This window comes from Stegostoma tigrinum, chromosome 21 (assembly GCF_030684315.1).
Source record: "Stegostoma tigrinum isolate sSteTig4 chromosome 21, sSteTig4.hap1, whole genome shotgun sequence".
NCBI classification, from domain to species: Eukaryota; Metazoa; Chordata; class Chondrichthyes; order Orectolobiformes; family Stegostomatidae; genus Stegostoma; species Stegostoma tigrinum.
This window is the reverse complement of record NC_081374.1, coordinates 12,133,188-12,153,525: the sequence shown is the minus strand read 5'-3', so window position 1 is coordinate 12,153,525 and position 20,338 is coordinate 12,133,188. Positions and strand designations below refer to the sequence as shown.

General features: G+C 42.0%; 1 protein-coding gene across 1 annotated transcript in view; it reads right to left on the bottom strand.

Annotated features, from left to right (window-relative positions):
• LOC125462658 (polymeric immunoglobulin receptor-like) overlaps positions 1-3,702 on the bottom strand; it is a 66,968-nt gene extending 63,266 nt beyond the window's left edge. The window contains exon 1 of the mRNA XM_059653211.1: positions 3,499-3,702. Coding sequence (XP_059509194.1) covers positions 3,499-3,538 — 40 coding nt within the window. The 5' untranslated portion in view covers positions 3,539-3,702. The remainder of the gene's footprint in view (positions 1-3,498) is intronic.
• Positions 3,703-20,338: the final 16,636 nt, after the last annotated feature.

Genomic DNA, 20,338 nt, shown 5'->3' with positions numbered 1-20,338 from the left:
TCTTATTAAATTGATGCTTTATGGTTCTCAATGCTTGTGCCAATGTGTACAGTTTCTCTGTGTCTATAGCGTTATCATCCTTCATGATCTTGAATATCTCTATCTAATCTCTTCTCAAACTCGTTGAAAGAGAATAACACCAACATGTCTAAATTACAGTTATTTTTGTGCATTTTCTCTGCACTGTATCTAACATCTTTGCAACCTTCCTAAGAATTGTAGATGATGCTCCAATTGATTCTCAACTAATGTTTTATAAATGGTTCACTAGCGTTTCCTTCCTTTTAGTATACTCTTTATTATATTTATAAAGCCAAGGATTCTGAAACATCTACTAATCAGTTCCACAAGTTATCCTGACATAGTCAACAATTGTCTCTGCAGTTTTCATACCAAAACAAATCTCTTCACACTTTCTGCATTAAATTTTAGATACCACCTGTCTGCTCATTCCATTGCGAATGCCTTCTTGATGCCTATCACTATCCTTTTCACAATTCTGAATATATTGTGTCATCCGCACATTTTGAAATTGTGCCCTGTATGTCCATGACTAGATCATTAACATGGATCAAGAACGGCAGTGATCCTAGTGCGTAGCAATGAGGAACCCTGGTGTTTAATTGCCTGCAGCCTGAGAAGTGACAGTTCACCAGTCGCACTGCTGTGTACAATGTCACTCAACTATGCAATACCTATGTTGCCAAACTGTCTTGCCTTTCATGGGCCTTATCTTCACAGGCAGGCTGATGTGCGGCTGAGATGTAAATAAGAAGGTATGTTGTAGCAGCAGAAAAGCTTCAGATAAGTAGAAGAGTAGAACTGAAGTCATCTTACTGTGAAGAAGGAAGTGGCACTGAACAGTGGATGCAGAATTTGGTGGAAGAGATGGAATAGAGACACCGAGAATGAGTGAATATAACTGAAAGAACTGTGGATGCCGTAAATCACGAACTAAAACAGAAGATGCTGGAAAAGCTCAGCGGGTCTGGCAACATCTGCGAAGAAAAATCAGAGATAATGCTTCAGGTCCTGAGGAAGCATCACTGGACCCAAAACATTAACTTTGATTTTCTTCACAGGTGCTGCCAGACCTGTTGAGCTTTTCTAGCAACTTCTGTTTTTGTTCTAAACTGAGTGAATTAGTTTCGGGGAGGGAAGAGACTCAGAGCTGGGACAGATAGAGTTGGTAACAGTCTAGACATGCTTTGCACCTGGAGCACTTTGCCTGACATAAGGACTCGACATAGTTTAAAAGAACAGGAATGAGATTGTGGTGTGTCTGCAGAGCGGTTTGTTCCTTCTTAATCATCCTCATAGTTCCTCTTATTGTGTTCAAGAAACAGGAATTGAAGTTGCCTGTGTAACCAGTTTTGACATTTGTACATATTATCAGCTGTTTTGGTTTACAGTAATTCAAAGACTGTTTATAATAAAAGAACTTCAGGTTCTTACGTAACAATAATAATTTATTCAACATTTTGAATAATGTCCCAGGTTTTCATCAAAAACAAATCAAAGAAACAAAATATCTTGTTATATTTTTGAATGTCTGCTAATGACATTGAGATTTTATCCTGCAATCTTTGAATAAACTTGCTTGGTGACAATGTCTAACATTGAAGCAAATCAGTGACTTTGGGGATTTGTGTGAATGTCTTACCTTAAGAATTAATAAAACAGCTGTGTATTCACATTAGCTAAAAGTGGGGCGGCCCGGTGGCTCAGTGGCTAGCACTGCTGCCTCACAGCACCAGGGACCTGGGTTCAATTCCAGTCTTGGGTGACAGTGTGGCGTTTGCACATTCTCCCCGTGTCTATGTGGGTTTCCTCCAGGTGCTCCAGTTTCCTCCCATAGTCCAAAGATGTGCAGGGTAGTTGGATTGGCCATGCTAAATTGTCTGTGGTGTTCAGGGATGTGGAGATTAGGTGGGTTATGGGGGATGGGTCTGGGTGGCTGCTTTGAGAGTTGGTGTAGACTAGTTGGGCCAAAGGGCCTGTCCCCACACTGTTGGGATTCTAGGATGAGAACGTCTTGTTCATGTTGTTATAACTTCTACAACCAAAGCACAGAATTGCATTTCTACATATTTTGATGCAAAGCTCTTTTTTGCAGGCCCTTGAAATGGTCCCAGCCTTACTTACATTGGTTCTGTAGAGCCCTAGTTCTTTGAGCACAGTAGAATTGATCCCATTTACATTGACATGAAATTACTAGGAATAATGGAGAAAGGATTATGATGACACAATAAATCTGAGCACCATTCCTTAAAAAACCAGAATTGCATCTAATATCTTCTGGTGGGGGAGGCTTCCTAACTTGTTTACGAAGGTGTGCAGAGAAAGCAATCAGCTCAAGATGTCTCGTAAGTGTTTTGTTTTGCAAATGTAAGAATTCTATGTGTGACAGAAGCCTTGGAATATTACCTTGGAACGATTGGGTTCAGCAAGGTTTTGTTGGGGGTTTAGGTTAGAAGTGGAAGAATATAGAATTTTTCCCTAGTCAGAAAGACAATGTAAATGGAACCAAAATGAATAATCTATTTACTAGTGGTAAAAAGTGTGAACAAATGCGGCCTACTATCAATTGCATTTTATAAAAAAAAGCTGCTAAATAAATCGACAGCAGCTACAGATTATAAAGTCAGAGATTTGCAATTTATGCAAACAATTAGTTGTATGATTCTACTGATTTAGTGCACAAAGTATAGACTTTTAGTTAATATGAATACAAAGCTGTTTTAGTAGTTTGTGAAGTAGACATTCATGCAAATTGCCAAAGTCACTGATTTGCTTCCATGTTAGACGTTGTCACCAAGCAAGTTTATTCAAAGGTTTCAGGATAAAATCTCAATGTCATTAGCTGACATTCAAAAATACAGCAAGATATTTTGTTGCTTTGATTTGTTTTTGATGAATGTCACAGGACTTGAGACGTTCAAATGATGAATACAACGCATCTTAGTTTTTTCTCCCCTACATTGACTTTGATGTCAAACAACTCTTTGCACTAAAGTCAAATTCAAATTTAGTTGGTATCTCTCATACGAACTAAAACCTTATGACCAATTGCACAAATCAGTCAATATAAATTGCTTCAAACCCGGAAATTAAATCCTGTGTTGAAACGCATTATTACAAATTCAGCGCAAGCAGTAAAATAATCTGTCTGCCCAGAAAATTCGCCTCATCCTGTTTTAAAGTTCTGGTTGCACACTAACAAAAACTAAAAGTAATTAAGTCACAAAGCAGGAGATTTAAGTTTGTGAAAATAAGATTCCATTGTAATGTTTGTACACAAAATAGGAGACATTTTAAACTTTTTCTTTAAAAACACTCATTTATTGATCTTAAAAGGGAACCACTTTGATAGCATAAATACATTTCTTAACGGCTGTCTCAATGTCACATGGACTTCAGCTGATGACATTTCTGGGAGACTGATGCAGCAAGACAATTCCAAACCTCCCAAAATTCCAAACACCATTAGTTTCTTACCTGATAGGAAAACAATGGGCAAGAGGAAGGTGATACTCATTGTTCTAACGGCTCCACGTTCCACACTCAGGTCTTTACTTCAGCGGCCCTGCTACTGGAATGCAGTCTCTAACTAGTCATTTCCTTCCCTTTAACACTGTGAGCTTAGAATTACCACATATGAGGACTGAAAGGACAGTTTTCAGTTACGACACCCTCAGGCCTTACAGAATGTTTCGTTTGAATAAATAAGTACCAACACATTCATGGTACAACACTCTGATGCTATATAAAAGCCTAATTGTTTTCCTACTTAGTGTTGTTTGAAGAATTGGATCAACTATTTAATTGTTAGTAATAGGGTTACTGTTGCAAGCTTTGTTAAAACCATACAACCTCAACAATCCTTGTAAAATCGTTTAAATTGTGTAACCTATTCTATAAAATGCATTTTACATTCATTGGATATGGGTACAAATAAAGCAGTTCAGTCCCAACTAAATCATGATTGATTTTCTGTGGAAAAATGTTTGCTAACGAGCCTTTGATTCCCCTGGCAGGCCCCATCAACAAAATCTTGCCTTATGTCATGCCATGACTCCAGAATGGTGATTCTCAAACTGAATCCATCATGGAAAGGTCTAAGTGTGTCTTGTTTGCAAGACAACTATTGTTTCAGAACTCCTGCCAACTGTGTTAGCCAATAACAACTATAACACATTAGCCCAAATATTCTGATCAGAGTCAGAAACCCTGTTTCTAACCCTAATCGAATTAAAACTTACCCAGGTAAAGCCCAAGATATTCCTCTAGATGGATATATTCATGCTTCAGACAATGAAGATGAAGACTTTCTCAAGTTTGATCTGTTAAACTTTGGCAGAGCCAGTGTAAAGAGTTGCAATTGGCAACTGCCAAATCCATGAAAATACAAGGGTTAAAAAAAATCAAAAATAGCCAGAAAACTCAGCAGGTCGGCCAACATCTGTGGAGAGAAAGCAGAGTTAACTTCTCAGGTCCACTGACCCTTCTTCAGGCCTGAACTCTTGAGCAAATCATGCCAATATAACATTGACACAGATATTCCAGTACATTTGTCCGTGACCCTGGTTCATTCACTTTCGTGGCCTCCGCCTCAGGTCCATACAATTCAGCCTCATCTGAGCAGGAGTGGAGTTCTGTATGCTTGCCCTGTTGTAAGGTGTCCCAATTGCATGGTGGACCATGCAGTACATAGCAGAACTCAGCGATTTGGGATCCCCTCTGTGTTAGGGTCTGCAGAGCCCTTCCAAAGCGATCAAGGAAGTGAAAGCTCATTTTTTATGTGACAATGGCAACATTAATAATGAATCTATTTGGAAAATGACCTGGAATCACTCCTTAGCTGCTCCCCAGGGATGCCTGACTGATGTTATCAACCATGTTTGCTATGGTAAACCTCTTGTAGGCCAGGTTTGAACTGGCCAGGGTCCTCACAAGGTTCTGAGATCTGTGAGTTTCAGGAAGTAATGGTTTTGAGGGACTCCCTGTGAAACAAGGGCTGGTCTGTGTGATACTTCACCTGCAGGCTCAAAGAGCGAAAACTTTTGTGATTGGCAAATGGAACTGGTTGATCCTACAGATTTTAATGAGTGCAGTTGATTCACCCCAGTCCTGTAGGGATATAAGGCATGCCATACCCCATCCCCTAACTTCAACCCCTCTCCTCCCTTGGATCCCTTTTCTGCTCCATCATGGCCTTTAACCCTCTCTGCCCCATTCACCCTCACCACTGATTCATATCCTTGTTACTATTGAACCTCTGTGGAAGCTCCCATTCTCCTGAGCCCCTCCCATGTGTCACAATGTTCAATCAGGAAAATTGATGACCGCTGAAATAACTGTAGGATGCAACTTGTGCATGGTATTGCAGAGAAGGGTCTAGGCCCGAAACGTCAGCTTTCCTGCTCCTTTGATGCCGCTTGGCCTGCTGTGTTCATCCAGCTCTACACCTTGTTATCTCAGATTCTCCAGCATCGGCAGTTCCTACTGTCTCTCAAACTCAAGAAGGTGCTGCCAAACTACCACCAAAACATCTGCCCCAGAAAAGGACTGAACATCCCGGACCACTTGATACGTAACTGTCAAAGGTGACAACTGCCCCATCCCCTATCTGTATTTCGGAAAGTCAGGTCACAGTCCTCTGTTCCTCCTCCCAGCCTCGAAGCAGAAGCTGAAGCAGAAAATCCTTTAAAAAACACAATATAATGCCGGGCCCGAGGCAGCAGAAGAGCATTTCAGGACAGCTTGGAATCAGCAGATTGGACTGTATTCTTATACTCAGCAGAAAACCTGGACAAATACACCACCACTATCACGGACTTCATTAGCAGAGGCGTGGACGACTGTGTACTGATGAAATCAATGTGAGTAGCCCCCAGCCGGAAACCTTGGATGAACCAGGGAATCCACTCCCTACTGAAAGCCAGGCATGTAGCATTCAAGTCGGATGACCCAGGCCTATACAGAAAGTCTGAACATGATGTCTGCAAAGCCATCAGGGATGCCAAGAGGCCAAGTTAGTAACCCAAACCCATAAGGATCCCCGCCACCTGTGGCAAGCCTACACAACAAAATGGGATAAAAAATGAAGCACAGCAATATAGTGTACAAAGACACATCCCTCTTTGACGTGCTCAAAGCTTTCCATGGCCAGTTCAAGCAGATTACTAGTGGCACAACGTCTCCCACCCCGACAGGCCTGGACACAGACGTTCCCTCCATCACAGCTGCAGATATTACATCAGTCCTTCTGAGATTAAACCCAAGGAAAGCAAAGGGTTAGGACAGAGTCTGCATTCATGCGCTTAGATCCTGTATGGCCCAGGTATTCACTGACATCTTCAGCCTTTTCCTCCTGCAAACAGAAGTCCTCCCCTGCTTCAAGAAGATCACCACCATCCCGGTACCTAAGAGAGCGCATGTAATGTGCCTTAATGACTAGCACCCAGTGGTTCTGACCTCAATAATCATGAAGTGTTTCGAGAGGCTGGTCATGGCTCAGATCAACTCAAGCCTCCCAGCCTGCCTTGATCCCCGGAAGTTTGCCTACTGACATAACAGGCCCACAGTCGATGCCATTTCCCAAGCCCTGCACTCATCCCTGAAACATCTGCACAGCAATGACGCCTATGTCACACTCCTGCTCATTGACTACTGCTCTGCCTTCAACACCATTATCACCTCCAGGCTGATCTCAAAGCTCTGAGACCTGGGTTTTGGCTCTGGCCTGTCCAACTAGATCCTCACATTCCTGACCCAAAGACTGTAATCACTGAAGATAGGCAACTGCACTTCCTCCAAGATAACCCTCAACACTGGAATGCTTTCTCAGCCCCCTACTGTACTCGCTGTACACCCATGACTGTGTAGCCAAATTCCAAACAAATGCCATCTACAAGTTTTCTGATGACACCACTGTGATATTATGGATAGTAAGCAACAATGAGTCAGAATAAAGAAAGGAGACAGAGGGCTTGGTATCGTGGTGCAATGATAACAACCTGTTTCTCAATTTTGGCAAAAAACAAAGAACTGATCATTGACTTCAGAAAGAAAGGAGGAGAAATGCCCCCTTCTACATCAAGGATCGGAGGTTGAAAGAGTTGACAGTATCACATTCCTAGGAGTGACGATAACTGATAACCTGTCCTGGACTTCCCATGTAGATGCAACAGGCAAGAAGGCACAACAATGCCTTTTTTTCCCCTCAGGTGTCTCAGGAAATTCAGCATTTGTGGTCCCTCCCTAACTTTTACAGGTGCATCACAGAAAGTATACTGTCCGGGTGCATAACGGTCAGGTTTGGCAACTGCTCTGCCCAGGACTGGAAGTAACTGCAGAAGGTTATGTGCCCAGCCCAGACCATCACAGAACCAACCTCCAATCCATGGCCTCTATTTACACATCTGATTGTCACAGAAAGACTGCCAACATCATCAAAGACCCATCCCACCCCAGTAATGCTGTCCTATAACCTCTTGTCAGGCAGACTATACCGAAGCTTGAACACACGCACCTACAGGTTTAAGAACAGTTTCTTCCCTGCTGTTATTAGACTGATGAATGGACTGTCTAGCTTCAAATAATGTTGATCTTGTTAATGTGATCTTTCCTAGCGCACTGTGTAGCCTGTATGCCTTATTCTGTGCAATCTTTTTTCATCTTATGATCTGTATGTCCTTGCCTACAGTGATCTGCCTGTACTGCTCGCAAACAAAGCTTTTCACTGTACTTGGGTACACATGACGATAAATCAAACCAATCAATTACTAGGTCGTTCTATCATCTCGTAGTTTAATTTTAAGAGGACAGCATTGACATCCCCATCCCTCATATCAATAGACACTTCAAATGGTTTTGCATGATTAGGTGTTACTAATACTGGGGCAGTGGTCATCACAGCTTTCAGGCTGTCAAATTGCCTTCTGACACTTCTCTAGCCACTGAAATTTTCTGCACTTCTTCAACAGGCCAGTCAGTAGAGCAACCGCGCTGCCAAAATTCAGTATGAAGTTTTGATAAAAACCACTCAGTTCCAGGAATCATAGTATTTCCCTCTCCGCTGATGGTGTGAGAAACTCCCCTTAGTTTTCACATCTTGTGGGGCCACCTATCCATGTCGAATAACATGGCTTCAGAATGTAACTTGGGCTTTTACAAATTCACTCTTAGTCAAATTTATCACCAAACCCGCCTTTTGAATTTCTCAAATAATTCTGCTGGATGCTCCTAATGTTCCTTCCAGATGTGACTGAAAATCTCTGGGCTGTCTTTGTACAACACACATTTGGTAATCCTGGAATGACTTTAATGGTTAGCCTTTGAACTGTGGCTGGCACACACTCCAAAACAAACGGCATGACTTTAAACTGGTGAAGTCTATCTGCTGTCATAAAAGCTGAAATTCCACTCTTTTGCATAACTGCCCCTTCCAGTAAACCCTGAGTAAGTCAATTATAAAAATAAAAGTTGCTTGACCTAACTTCTCAATACAGTCTTCAATACAGTTGGAGTCGAATACAAATCGGATGTTGTGACTGCGTTGGTTTTGCGGTTGTTCACACACCATCAAGAGGTACCATCTGGTTTTGGCGCCATGGATGAGCTCCTTTTGCTGCGACACATTTTGATTATGTCACCTCCGATCATGCTTTTTGAACCTGTGCCAATTTTAGAGGGTTATGTCTATAAGGAAGTTGCTTAATTGGAGCAACATTTTCTATGTCTACATCATGTGCAATCAGTTTGGTACTTCCCAGCTTATTCCCACCTATCTCTCCATGTTATGGCAGTCACTCTTTCAGGTTATTTTGATTTTCTCTGGAAGGTAACTTTATCCCACTTTTGAGAACTTCCTCAACTGTCTATTTTAGTTTGAGGAATATCCAATTTAGAATAATCTGAAATTGGCTCGTCACTCTGTGTTGCAACAAATAGCCCATTCACCTTTTGTTTTCCTTCCCTATTAAAGTACTGTTTAAGCATATTCACATGATACATTCTGTGAGTTATTGTTTCATCTGGCGTTCTAATCAAATAATTCACCTCACTCAATTTCCTTTCGATTTGATAAGGCTCACTAAACCTTGTCTTTGAAGGTTCACTTACCACTGGAAGTAATGATTTACCTCTACTAGAAATTTACTGTACGTTTTCTGTTTCATCACATGCTGGGCTATTTTTAAATGCTGTCTAGCCAACTCACCTAGTCTATTTAATCACCCCCTAAAATTTGGCATATAGTCCAAATGTGTGTCTCTGAACTCTAACTCACCAACTTTTCATAATGTAAGAGTCATACAGCATGGAAATAGACATTTCTTTCCAAACAATTGATACCCACCATAATCCCAAACTAACATTCTCCCACCTGCCAGTGGTGTCTCATATCCCTCTAAATCTTTCTTATTCATGCACTTATCTAAATGTTTTTAAATGTTGTAACTGTACCAGCATCCACCACTTCCTCTGGAAGTTCATTCCACAGACATTCTTTTTTAACTCTTTCTCCTCTTACTTTAAAAGTCTTGAAATCCCTATGTTAGGGAAAAGACACCTACCAATCACCTTATCTAAACTCGTTATGATTTTATAAACCTCTACAAGGTCACCCCTCAATCTCTTATTTTCCAGCAGAAAAAGTCCCAACCTATCCAACCTCTCCTTATAACTCAAACCTTCCATTCCCAGCAACATCCTGGTAAATCTTTTCCGTACCCTCTCCAGCTTGATAATTTCGTTCCTTTAACAGGGAAGCCAGAACTGGACTCAGTACTCCAGAAGATGCCTCACCAACACTTGCACATGAGTTTCCAACTTTTATACTCAAAGGTCTGATCAAGGAAGGCGAGTGTGCTAAACACCTTCTTAACCATTCCACATTGGACACAAACTTCAAAGAATTGTGTACCTGAACCTCTAATTCTCTCTGACCTACAAAACTACCCAAGGCTCTACTTTTAATTGTATAAGTCATGCCTTTGTTTGTTTTACCAAAATGCAATGCTTTGCATTTATCCAATTATCCATGAACTCCATTTGCCACTCCTTAGCCCACTGTCCCGACTGATCAAGATCTCTTTGTAATCTTACAGAACTTTCTTCACTGTCCATTATACCACCAATTTTGGAGTCATTCACAAATTTAGTAACCATGCCTTCTATGTTGTCATCCAAATAATTTATATAAATGACAAACAAATGTGAACCCAGCGGTGAAGAAGGGCCTCGGCTCGAAATGTCAGCTTTCCTGCTCCTCTGATGCTGCTTGGCCTGCTGTGTTCATCAGCTTTACACCTTGTCATCTCAGATTCTCCAGCATCGGCAGTTCCTACTATCTCAGAACCCAGCACTGATCCCTGTGGAACATCCCTGGTAACAGGCCTCCAGTCTGAAAAACAGCCATCCACCTTTACTCTCTGTCTCCTACTGTTAAGCCAATTTTCTTTTCATTTGGCAAACTCACCCTGAATCACGATCTAACATTACTAATGCGATCTAACATTACTAATTAATCTATCACGTGGAACTTTGTCTTCACTAAAGTCCGAGGAAGGGATGTCTACTAATCTGCTCTCATCCATCTTCTTGGTTACTCCCTCAAAAAATTTAATCAATTTCATGAGACACATAGCACAAAACCATGCTGACTATCTCTAATCATTTTTTGCCTCTTTTTGGTGTGCAGATACATAGATCCCTTAAAATGGCCACCCAAGTGGACAGGGTTGTTAAGAAAGCATATGGTGTTTTGGCTTTCATTAACAGGGGGATTGAGTTTAAGAGTCGTGAGATCTTGTTGCAGCTCTATAAAACTTTGGTTAGACCGCACTTGGAATACTGCGTCCAGTTCTGGGCGCCCTATTATAGGAAAGATGTGGATGCTTTGGAGAGGGTTCAGAGGAGGTTTACGAGGATGCTGCCTGGACTGGAGGGCTTATCTTATGAAGAGAGGTTGACTGAGCTCGGTCTCTTTTCATTGGAGAAAAGGAGGAGGAGAGGGGACCTAATTGAGGTATACAAGATAATGAGAGGCATAGATAGAGTTGATAGCCAGAGACTATTTCCCAGGGCAGAAATGGCTAGCACGAGGGGTCATAGTTTTAAGCTGGTTGGAGGAAAGTATAGAGGGGATGTCAGAGGCAGGTTCTTTACGCAGAGAGTTGTGAGAGCATGGAATGCATTGCCAGCAGCAGTTGTGGAAGCAAGGTCATTGGGGTCATTTAAGAGACTGCTGGACATGTATATGGTCACAGAGATTTGAGGGTGCATCCATGAGGATCAATGGTCGGCACAACATTGTGGGCTGAAGGGCCTGTTCTGTGCTGTACTGTTCTATGTTCTATGTTCTAAATACATACAAGTCCTATTTTTCAGAATCCCTCCAACAACCTACCCATCATCAAAGTCAGACTCACATGCCTATAGTTCTCAAACTTCTCCTAACATCACTTCTTAAACAAAAGCACAATATTAGCCACTTTCCAGACATTTGGCACCCCACTCGTCATTATAGATGATACAAATACTTCTACAAAGGGCCTCACAATTTCTTTCTAACTTCTGACAGTATCCTGGTACACAATAGTTCAGGTCCAGAAGATTTATCCACCTTCATATTTTTTCAGACCTTTAGCACCTCCTCTTTTGTAATGTGAACTGTTTTTAAAACATCAATATTTATTTCCCTGAGTTCTCTATGCTCCATTTCTTTCTCCACAGTAAAAACTGATATGAAATGTTCATTTCATATTTCTCCCATCTCCTAAAGTTCAACACAAAGACAAACTTTTTGATCTCTAAGGGACTTTACTCCCTCTCTTATTATTAATTAAGTTTTCCTTAATTAATTTCAATTTTCCTTTCACCTCATGCCCAAAATCTAATTTAAATGGGCTAAATTTAGTTGATTCATTAGATGCATTCCTAGTTGCAAAAAGTACAAATGAAATTTCTTTATCCCAATCCTTTGGATAGTCTTGACTACGGGCCCTCAACATGGTCTTCAAAGTTTGATGTGACCGTTCTAACGCTCCCTGTGGTTCTGGATGGTACACAGTGAATTTGAATTGTTTTATTCCTAAGCTATCCATGACTTTGACGTAAAATGTGATCCTTGATATGACTGTAAAGAATAGAATCCCTACATTGTGGAAACAACCCTTCAGCCCAACAAGTCCACGCTGGCCCTCAGGGCACCCCACCCAGACCCATTCCCGTATAGGCCACCTATCCTAAACACATCCCGGAACAATATAGGCAATTTAAGCATGGCCAATTCACCTAGCCCGCACATCTTTTGGGCTGTGGGAGGAAACCAGAGCACTTGGAGGAAACTCACACAGACACAAAGAGAATGTGCAATCTCCACACAGACAGTCACCCAAGGGTGGAATCAAACCTGGGTCCCTGGAGCTGTGAGGCAGCAGTGCTAACCTCTGAGGCACTGTGCACCCCTACGTCTATGGGTAGTGCATATCTAGTGAAACATTTGAGTAATTCTTCTGCAATTCTTTTGGCAGTGATATTATGTAATATAATGGCCTACAGAAAGCTAGCAGGTGTATCCGTTATGGTCAACAAAACTGAGTGTCACTTTTTATTTTAGTGACAGACCGATGCAATCAAACAAAACTCTTATAAAAGGTTAGGAACAAGTTACAGCAGATACTGGAATCTGTGCTGAAAACAACAAATGCTGGAGACCACAGCCAGTCAGGTACCATCCATGGAGAGAGAGAGTAAGCTAACATTTTGAGTCTCAATGACTCTTCATCAGAGTTGGTAATGTAAAAGGTTCCTTATGAGGGTGCAGGTTTTATCACTGTTTGAGGTTTTCCTATTATCTGTCATGTATGAAATGTTCAGCAAAATTCAACCACTTCCTTATGCAGTCCAGGCCAATAAAATTGCTTTTGTATTTTGGCTTCAGTTTTCCTTACTCTCAAATGACCTCCTACTGGTAATTCATGTGCTACTGCAACACCTCCTTTCTAAAACTCACTTGTAATCTAACTTCTTGAACTTTAGCCCATTTTGCATCCATCTGAATCTGGGATGGTCTCCATTTCATCATCAAGACCTCATTTTAAGACAGCAACATTCTGTGATACACTCAGATTCTTCTTCTGTGTTTTCTTTTTGATACAACTGCTATAGATTTTCCCCTTTCTGTTGTAATTCAGCTAAATTCTCTCAACTAAAAGTATTCACTTTGTACTCTGCCTGTTCTTCTTTTTTCTCAACCACTTGATCATATTTACTAATAATTGAACTTCAACTTCCTTATCTTTATTCTTTGATTGCTCCTCCTGCTTCAGCCTGTGGATTTGTGACATTGTTACCACACAGTGAGCTCCAGATACCAAATTTGGTTGAATCAGCAATACCCACATGTTTGGTGGATAATTCATTTGCTTAGCCACTTCCTCAAACAAAATGAAAAGTGGCTTCAGTATCCTTCTTGTTGAACCTTGGTAATGCTTGGGCATAATTAAACAAATCCCCACCTAACCCTTGGTTGCAATGGGCTTTCTCATCACCAATGTCCTCTTCACTAAGGATGTTGTAAACCTGCTGCAGAGGGGTTTTCACTAATCCCACCTTGCACCTTCATCTTTGCCATTTAATGTTGACTTATGCTTTTCAGTCCCAACTTCTGAGGTTCAAAATTTCTCTCTTTCTCCCTTTATTTCAGCTTTCAATCACAACCCAAACCTTTTCATTTCCTTGTCATATTCAAGCTGTTCTATTTGCAATTGAATTTTTGCTATTTCTAATGATCCCAGTCGCATTTCAGGTGATTGTAAACAGTGAGCTATCACTGCAATCACCTCCCCTTCTCTCATAGAGAAATGCAATCCTAACTCCAGATTGCTCCCTAATTTAGAAAGTCTTGCCTTACTCAGCTTCTGCAAACTGACTTCTTCCACACCTAAGAAATTCTTAGTCACCAAAAAAAGCTATTATTAAGCAAGACACATCCCATTTAAACCTACCAAATACAACACCTGAAAAGGGAACATCAACTCTCATCATTCACTGTCTTTGAGTCCAATAATCACAAAGCCAACCTGGAATTTGAGACTTTGACCCTGACAAGAGCCCCAATTTGTTATGGACCAGAACAAACCCCCTCAAAACTATCAAGGAGATAGCCTAAACCCTAACTTTTATCTCATTTTTAGGCAAGTATAAGGTGCTGCATTCTAAATGTAATTTAATCAGTCAAACCACTAGGCTTTAAGCAAACACATTTTATTCTTAGATCAGTTAAAACACAAGCAAAAAAAGACACCACTTTAACTCTCTTGAAATGGTTAACAAAATAATGTATTATTTAACTGCAATGCGTTAACTGCTCCAATATAGCAGCTTCCCATAGACACACTTTTGGCAAAGGCAAATTCAGTGAAACAGATTACCCTAGCTTGGAATCTCCTCCAGTCCAGGGGAAGGAACACCAATAGAATGAATCTAGCAGCAGAGAGATCACTTATGTTTTTTGTAGTAGCAGAAAGAGAGGGCAGTATCTAGCAGCTTCAACTCCAACTTCAACAACTGAAAGCAAAACTAAAAACCCTGAGTTTGTGTGTCCCTGACTCTACTGTCTCATGCTTTTCCTGTCTAATTTTAAAAGAAATACTTGAAGCTTTTAATTCTGCTTTCCATGGAACAGACAGCTCAGTACCAGGTTTTCAATACCCCACTTCAAGAGAAACAAGACAGAACAAATCGCTCTTAAAGGCATATTTTGTCACAATATTGAACGACAAAATGCAATTCAGCTGTCAACACTATGGGCTGATGCTTTGTCAAACTGTTGGTTATTTACATATGATTCTTGATTATGCAATAGGTTATCATATCTATCAGTATTGAGGCTTTGGCTTAGACCAGACTTGTCCAACTGGTGGCCTATGGGCTACAACATGACCTATCTGACCCATGACTTGTGTCCCAAATACACGGAGAAAATTCTGGAAGGAGTTGCCCCTCCAATTAGAGTCTGTTTCTCTCCTACCTTTGCTACTCATAGGCTGGGTGTAGCAAGGAATTTACATGTCCCTGCCTTAGTTGACCCAGTCACCTGAACACAAGGAACAGTAGTCTTTGGTGTTTAGGTTGTACTGGAGGAGAATATAGGGGACAGAGAGCTGTTTAGCTGATGAAGAGAGGAGGCGAAGAGTCAGTAATCAGTTTTAGCAAGCAGTTTATATGACAGTGGGCAGGTTGAAGTTGAATCTTCATGGTAATGAGCAGCTTGGGTTACAAGGCTATGAGTAGGCCTGGGAGAAACAAGACTCTCTCCTTCGTGTACATGTGCCAGTCCCAGAGAGACGGAAGTCAAGATGGTGGAGCATGTTTCTCAAGCCGTGAGTGAGAAAGTGTGTGAGTGAAAGAGAGAGCATGAGTGAGAGTTTGAGAAAGAGTTTGTGTGAGTGAGTGAGTGTGTGAGTGAGTGAGTGAGAGAGAGAGAGAGAGAGAGAGAGAGAGAATGATTGAGAATCTGAGGGCTTGTGTGCGCATCTGTGAGTGAGTGAAAGAGTGTGAGAGTGAGGAAAGAGTGAGAGAGTATGTGAGAGTGAGTGAGAGGGTGCGTGACAGTGAGTAGAGAATGTATGAGAATGAGTGAGAGGAGGTGCAACAATGAGGAGACGGTCTCTGAGAGTGAGTGAGTGGATGTGTGGAGGTAGATGAGAGGGTGTGTGCAGGTGAGTGAGAGAGTGTAAGTGTGGGTGTGAGTGAGTGAGAGAGTGTAAGTGTGGGTGACTGAGAGAGTGTGTGTGGGTGAATGAGACTGTGTGTTGGTGAGTGAGAGAGTGTAAGTGTGAGTGAGTCAGAGACTGTAAGTGTGGGTGACTGAGATAGTGGAAGTGTGGGTGAGTGAATGAGAGATTATAAATGTGGATGAATGAGCGAGTGTAAGTGTGGGTGCGTGAACGAGAGATTATAAGTGTGGGTGAGTGAGAGTGTAAGTGTAGATGAGTGAAAGAGTGTGAGTGATTGAGCAAGTCAGAGAGTGTGAGTGTGAATTAGAGAGAGAATGTGGGTGAGTAATGGAGTGTGCAGTGATTGTATCAGTGATAATGGGAACTGCAGATGCTGGAGAACCCAAGATAATAAAGTGTGAAGCTGGATGAACACAGCAGGCCAAGCAGTTCCCATTATCACTGATACAATTTTAACCTCACTGCAAAGCCTCTTCCAGGGATGCCTAATGTGAAGAAGTTACCCTCCTCCCTCCGGACCAACCTCAGGGAATCTCTCTCCCACTGTAACTCTCTTGTAATACTCTCCACCTATCTTCTTTTCTCTCCATCTTCGGTCCGCCTCCCCCTCTCTCCCTATTTATTCCAGAACCCTCACCCCATCCCCCTCTCTGATGAAGGGTCTAGGCCTGAAACGTCAGCTTTTGTGCTCCTGAGATGCTGCTTGGCCTGCTGTGTTCATCCAGCTTCACACTTTATTATCGTGCAGTGATTTGAACAAGATCAGTTGGGTGGATATTGTAGAACATGAGTTTGGGGCTGTCAATCTGGTCCAGTCAGGGAGCCCTAGCTGGCACATATAAACATCAGTGTCAAAAGTTCTGTTCACTCTGAGAGCTGGCTCTAAAGAAGTTGGGTCAGTGTCAAGGACTCTCCACTTGTAAATAAAGGGTGGTGGGATACCTGCCTCTATGGAGTTACTTCAGTGGTGACAAAGGAAGATAAAACATTTATGAAGGAATTTGCCTACACCAGTCATTTTTGATTTGGGGTTAGTATTTCTGGCATCATGCCATTATTTAAGAAGCTTGACTTGTTCGATCCTGCCATCAAAGACTGGGCCTATTATGTTGAAAGAATACATTATTTTCTCCAAGCAAATGACATTAGGGCAGATGAGAAATAATGAGTAATTCTCCTGGAAGCTTGTGGGCCTGGAGTTTTATCAGTTATTAGGAGCCTAACTTTTCCGAGGCACAACTAGACAGTAATACCTTACAAAAGCGGACAGATTTGGTTATAGAATATTACAACCCCTAGTCTGCTTTAATTCTGAGTTAATGTTGGTTTTAGTTGGCAATTCGAGAACTATGGGAATCTATGTCAGGATTTTTGATGAGGTTAAGATGACTGGCTGAGGCATATGACTTTGGTTTAACCCTTAATGAGCTGCTGAGGGATTGTTTGATATGTAGGATTAATAATGTAACCATGCCAAAGTGCCCAGCAGTTGAAGCCCAACTGGACTTCAAGCACGACTACAACTGGCTTCATCATTGGAAAATGTGGCAAGAGGAGCTTATGAGTAACAGCTTATACCGATGGAAGAGGACACCCTTGCCAGTCTGACTGAGCTTGGGGAACATCACTCAAGTGAAGGCAATTCTGTAGCCTCACCCAGGACATATCCTGAACAGGGCGACTCTGGATCACCCCACAGCAAAACCCCAAACCAAAGTCAAGCCTTGGCCAAATGGTTAACATTTCCTTTGGATCTGGGCCGGCAAGCTATTGTAATTACTGCCACTATGAGGACTCGAGGCAGTAAACCAGTCCTGCTAGGCCTGAATTGTGTAAGAGTATACGCATAGGCTGGTATCCAAGAGAGTGCCCACCCTTGGAAAGCTCACCTAAATCTGGCTCAGAAAAGTTAAATTGCTTTGTGACATCCAAATCATGTCCAATCAAAATAAATGTCTGGGTAAGTGATCTCCCGGTTCTAATGGAGGTTGATACCGGCACGGCTGTATCAGTGATTGTAGAACCATTTCTAATGAAATGTACTCTGGAGTCCAACCCTTAAGTCTATATAAAACCTCAGCTAGATTGAGAACCTGTACTGGGGAACATTTACAGATTAAGGGCACGACATTGGTTCTAGTCTGAGAAGCAATTGGCCCAGTTACCCCTGGTTGTAGTGAAAGGCACTGAGAGGGACATGGCGGATGCCACAGCCTCGATGCCTTTTCCGCCTGAGAAGAGGATGAACTTCTTCTGATATGGTCCGGGTGCAAGAGGCAGGCTACGGTCCGGTACACATTTTCCGTATCTGAGGCTGAGTTGGAGGAACCAGACCCATTGTGTAAACAGCCCAGGAGAGACTGTAAGAAAAAGAGCAGGCCTATGACCCAGTCAGAAAGGGGAAGGGATGTAGTGATTGTAATGAGGTCAGCCGGGGGATCTCATAGAATATGAGTTCCCTAATTGGGGCTACTAATCTAGACCGATCAGGGAGCATTGCTGTTAGATATAAACAGGAGTGTCAGGGCTGGCTCTGAGGAAGCTGGATCAGTGCCAAGTTCTATTCATGTGTAAATAAACAGTGACCTGGTGGTGGGATACTGGCCTTTGTGGAGTTATTTCAGAGTGTGTAAGTGAGTCAGAGTGGTGTGAATTAGATTGGGTGTGAATGATTATGAGGGAGTGGGTGTGAGAGAGTGTCTGGGTGAATAAATGTCAGGGAGGAGAGAGTGGTGAGTGAGACAGTTGGTCACTAAATGCAAGAGCATGTGAGTGTGGGAGGGTGCAATTGTGACAGGGTGCGAGTGTGAGAGGATGTGAGTGAGTGTATATGTGAGAGAGAGTGTGTGTGTGTGTCAGAGAGTGAGACAGTGTGATTCTGCAATGTGGAGAATGAGAGTGTGTATGCGTGTATGTGTGATGCAATGGGAGAGAGCATGTAGGTAGATGAGGGAGTAGGAGAGTGTGTAAGGTAGGGGCAGCGAAGGTTATCTGGGAATGCTGTGAGATCTTGATCAACTGGGCCAGTGGGCTGATGAATGGCAGATGAAGTTGAATTTTTTTTGCATTTTGTTAGGTCACACTAGGGCAGGGCTCACACAGTCATTGGTATGGAGTGTTATAAAACAAAAAGATCTAGGATACTGGATCATAACTCCCTGAAAGTGGAGTTACAGATAGACAGGGTGGTGAAAAAAAACTTCAGCATGTCATTTTTGTTGGTCAGAGCATTGAGAATAGGAGCTGGGATGTCTTGTTGCAGCTGTGTAAGATGTTGGTGAGGCCACACTTGGAGCATTGCATACAGTTCTGGTCGCTTTACTATGGAAAGGATATTATTAAACTATTCAGAGTGCAGAAAGGATTTACTATGGTGTCACTTGGACTGGAAGGTTTGAGTTATAAGGAAAAGCTGGATAGGCTGGGACTTCTTCCCTGGAAAGTAGGAGACTAAGGGGTGATCTTATAGATGTCTCTAAAATCATGAGAGGCATAGATAGAGCAGATGGTCGGCAGCTTTTCCCCATGGTAGGGGAGTATGAAACGAGAGGATGTAGATTAAAGATGAGAGGGAAGAGATCCAAAAGGGCCCAGAGGGGCAGACTTTTTTAACACAGAGGGTGTTGAGTGTCTAGAACCAGCTGTCAGAAGTAATGGTCGAGGTGAGTACAATTTTGTTATTTAAAAATCATTTGGACAAGTACATAAATAGGTTTGACATGGAGGGAGAAGGGCCAAATGCAGGCAGATGGGATTAGATCAACTATGAAGACTGGGTGGCGTTGGGCTGAAGGGCCTGTTTCCATGCTGTAAACCTCTATGACTGGGTGAGAGAGTATGTGTCTATGTTTGTGAGTGGCTGAGACAGAGTGAGAGAGGAGTATGAGGAAATGTGTGAGGGAGTGAGAGGTGGAGAGACAGAAAATGTATGAACCTGAGACTGAGTGAGTCAGATATACACCCTCTCATACTCACACTCCTTCTCACACTCCCACCATAAACAGAGTGGGGGGGATAAGATATACCAGACTGAACATTATCATGCTCCAACACTCATTTTCAAATGTATTCCGCCAAGGCCAGCTCAGGATGTGTGTCATGGGAGGCAAAAATAAGGCCAGTTTTGGAGAGTTCAGTCCGAAAATCTCCCTCTTCTCTGTCTTTCTTAAGTTTTGCTTCTTTAGCAAGGCAGCTGGAAAAGGTCTCATTAGTTAGCTCTGCTGCTTGTCACTTTCTAATGGTCGCCCAAATGAAAGAAAATATAAAATGTATCCTCACGTGCAAAAATACTTTATGGCTCTGGCTTCGAGTCTAGTATTTAAAGATATTGTGAAACTAGGTCAGAAATCACATGACACAATACTGGTGCCTCCACATCACAATGTAAAACAATGCATCCATTCAGCAATGAGTGTAAAGGAGGACCCTTACTGAAGTCATTGCTTCAGTATTGCATTGCTCCTGTGAATGTCACCCTTTGAAAATCAGCATGGAGAAATCTTCCCTTATTGTTGAGTTTATTTAAGGTTTTTCAGATTCTTGATTTTCAACATTACTGCAAATGCCTACTCCTCAACCACGAATCATAA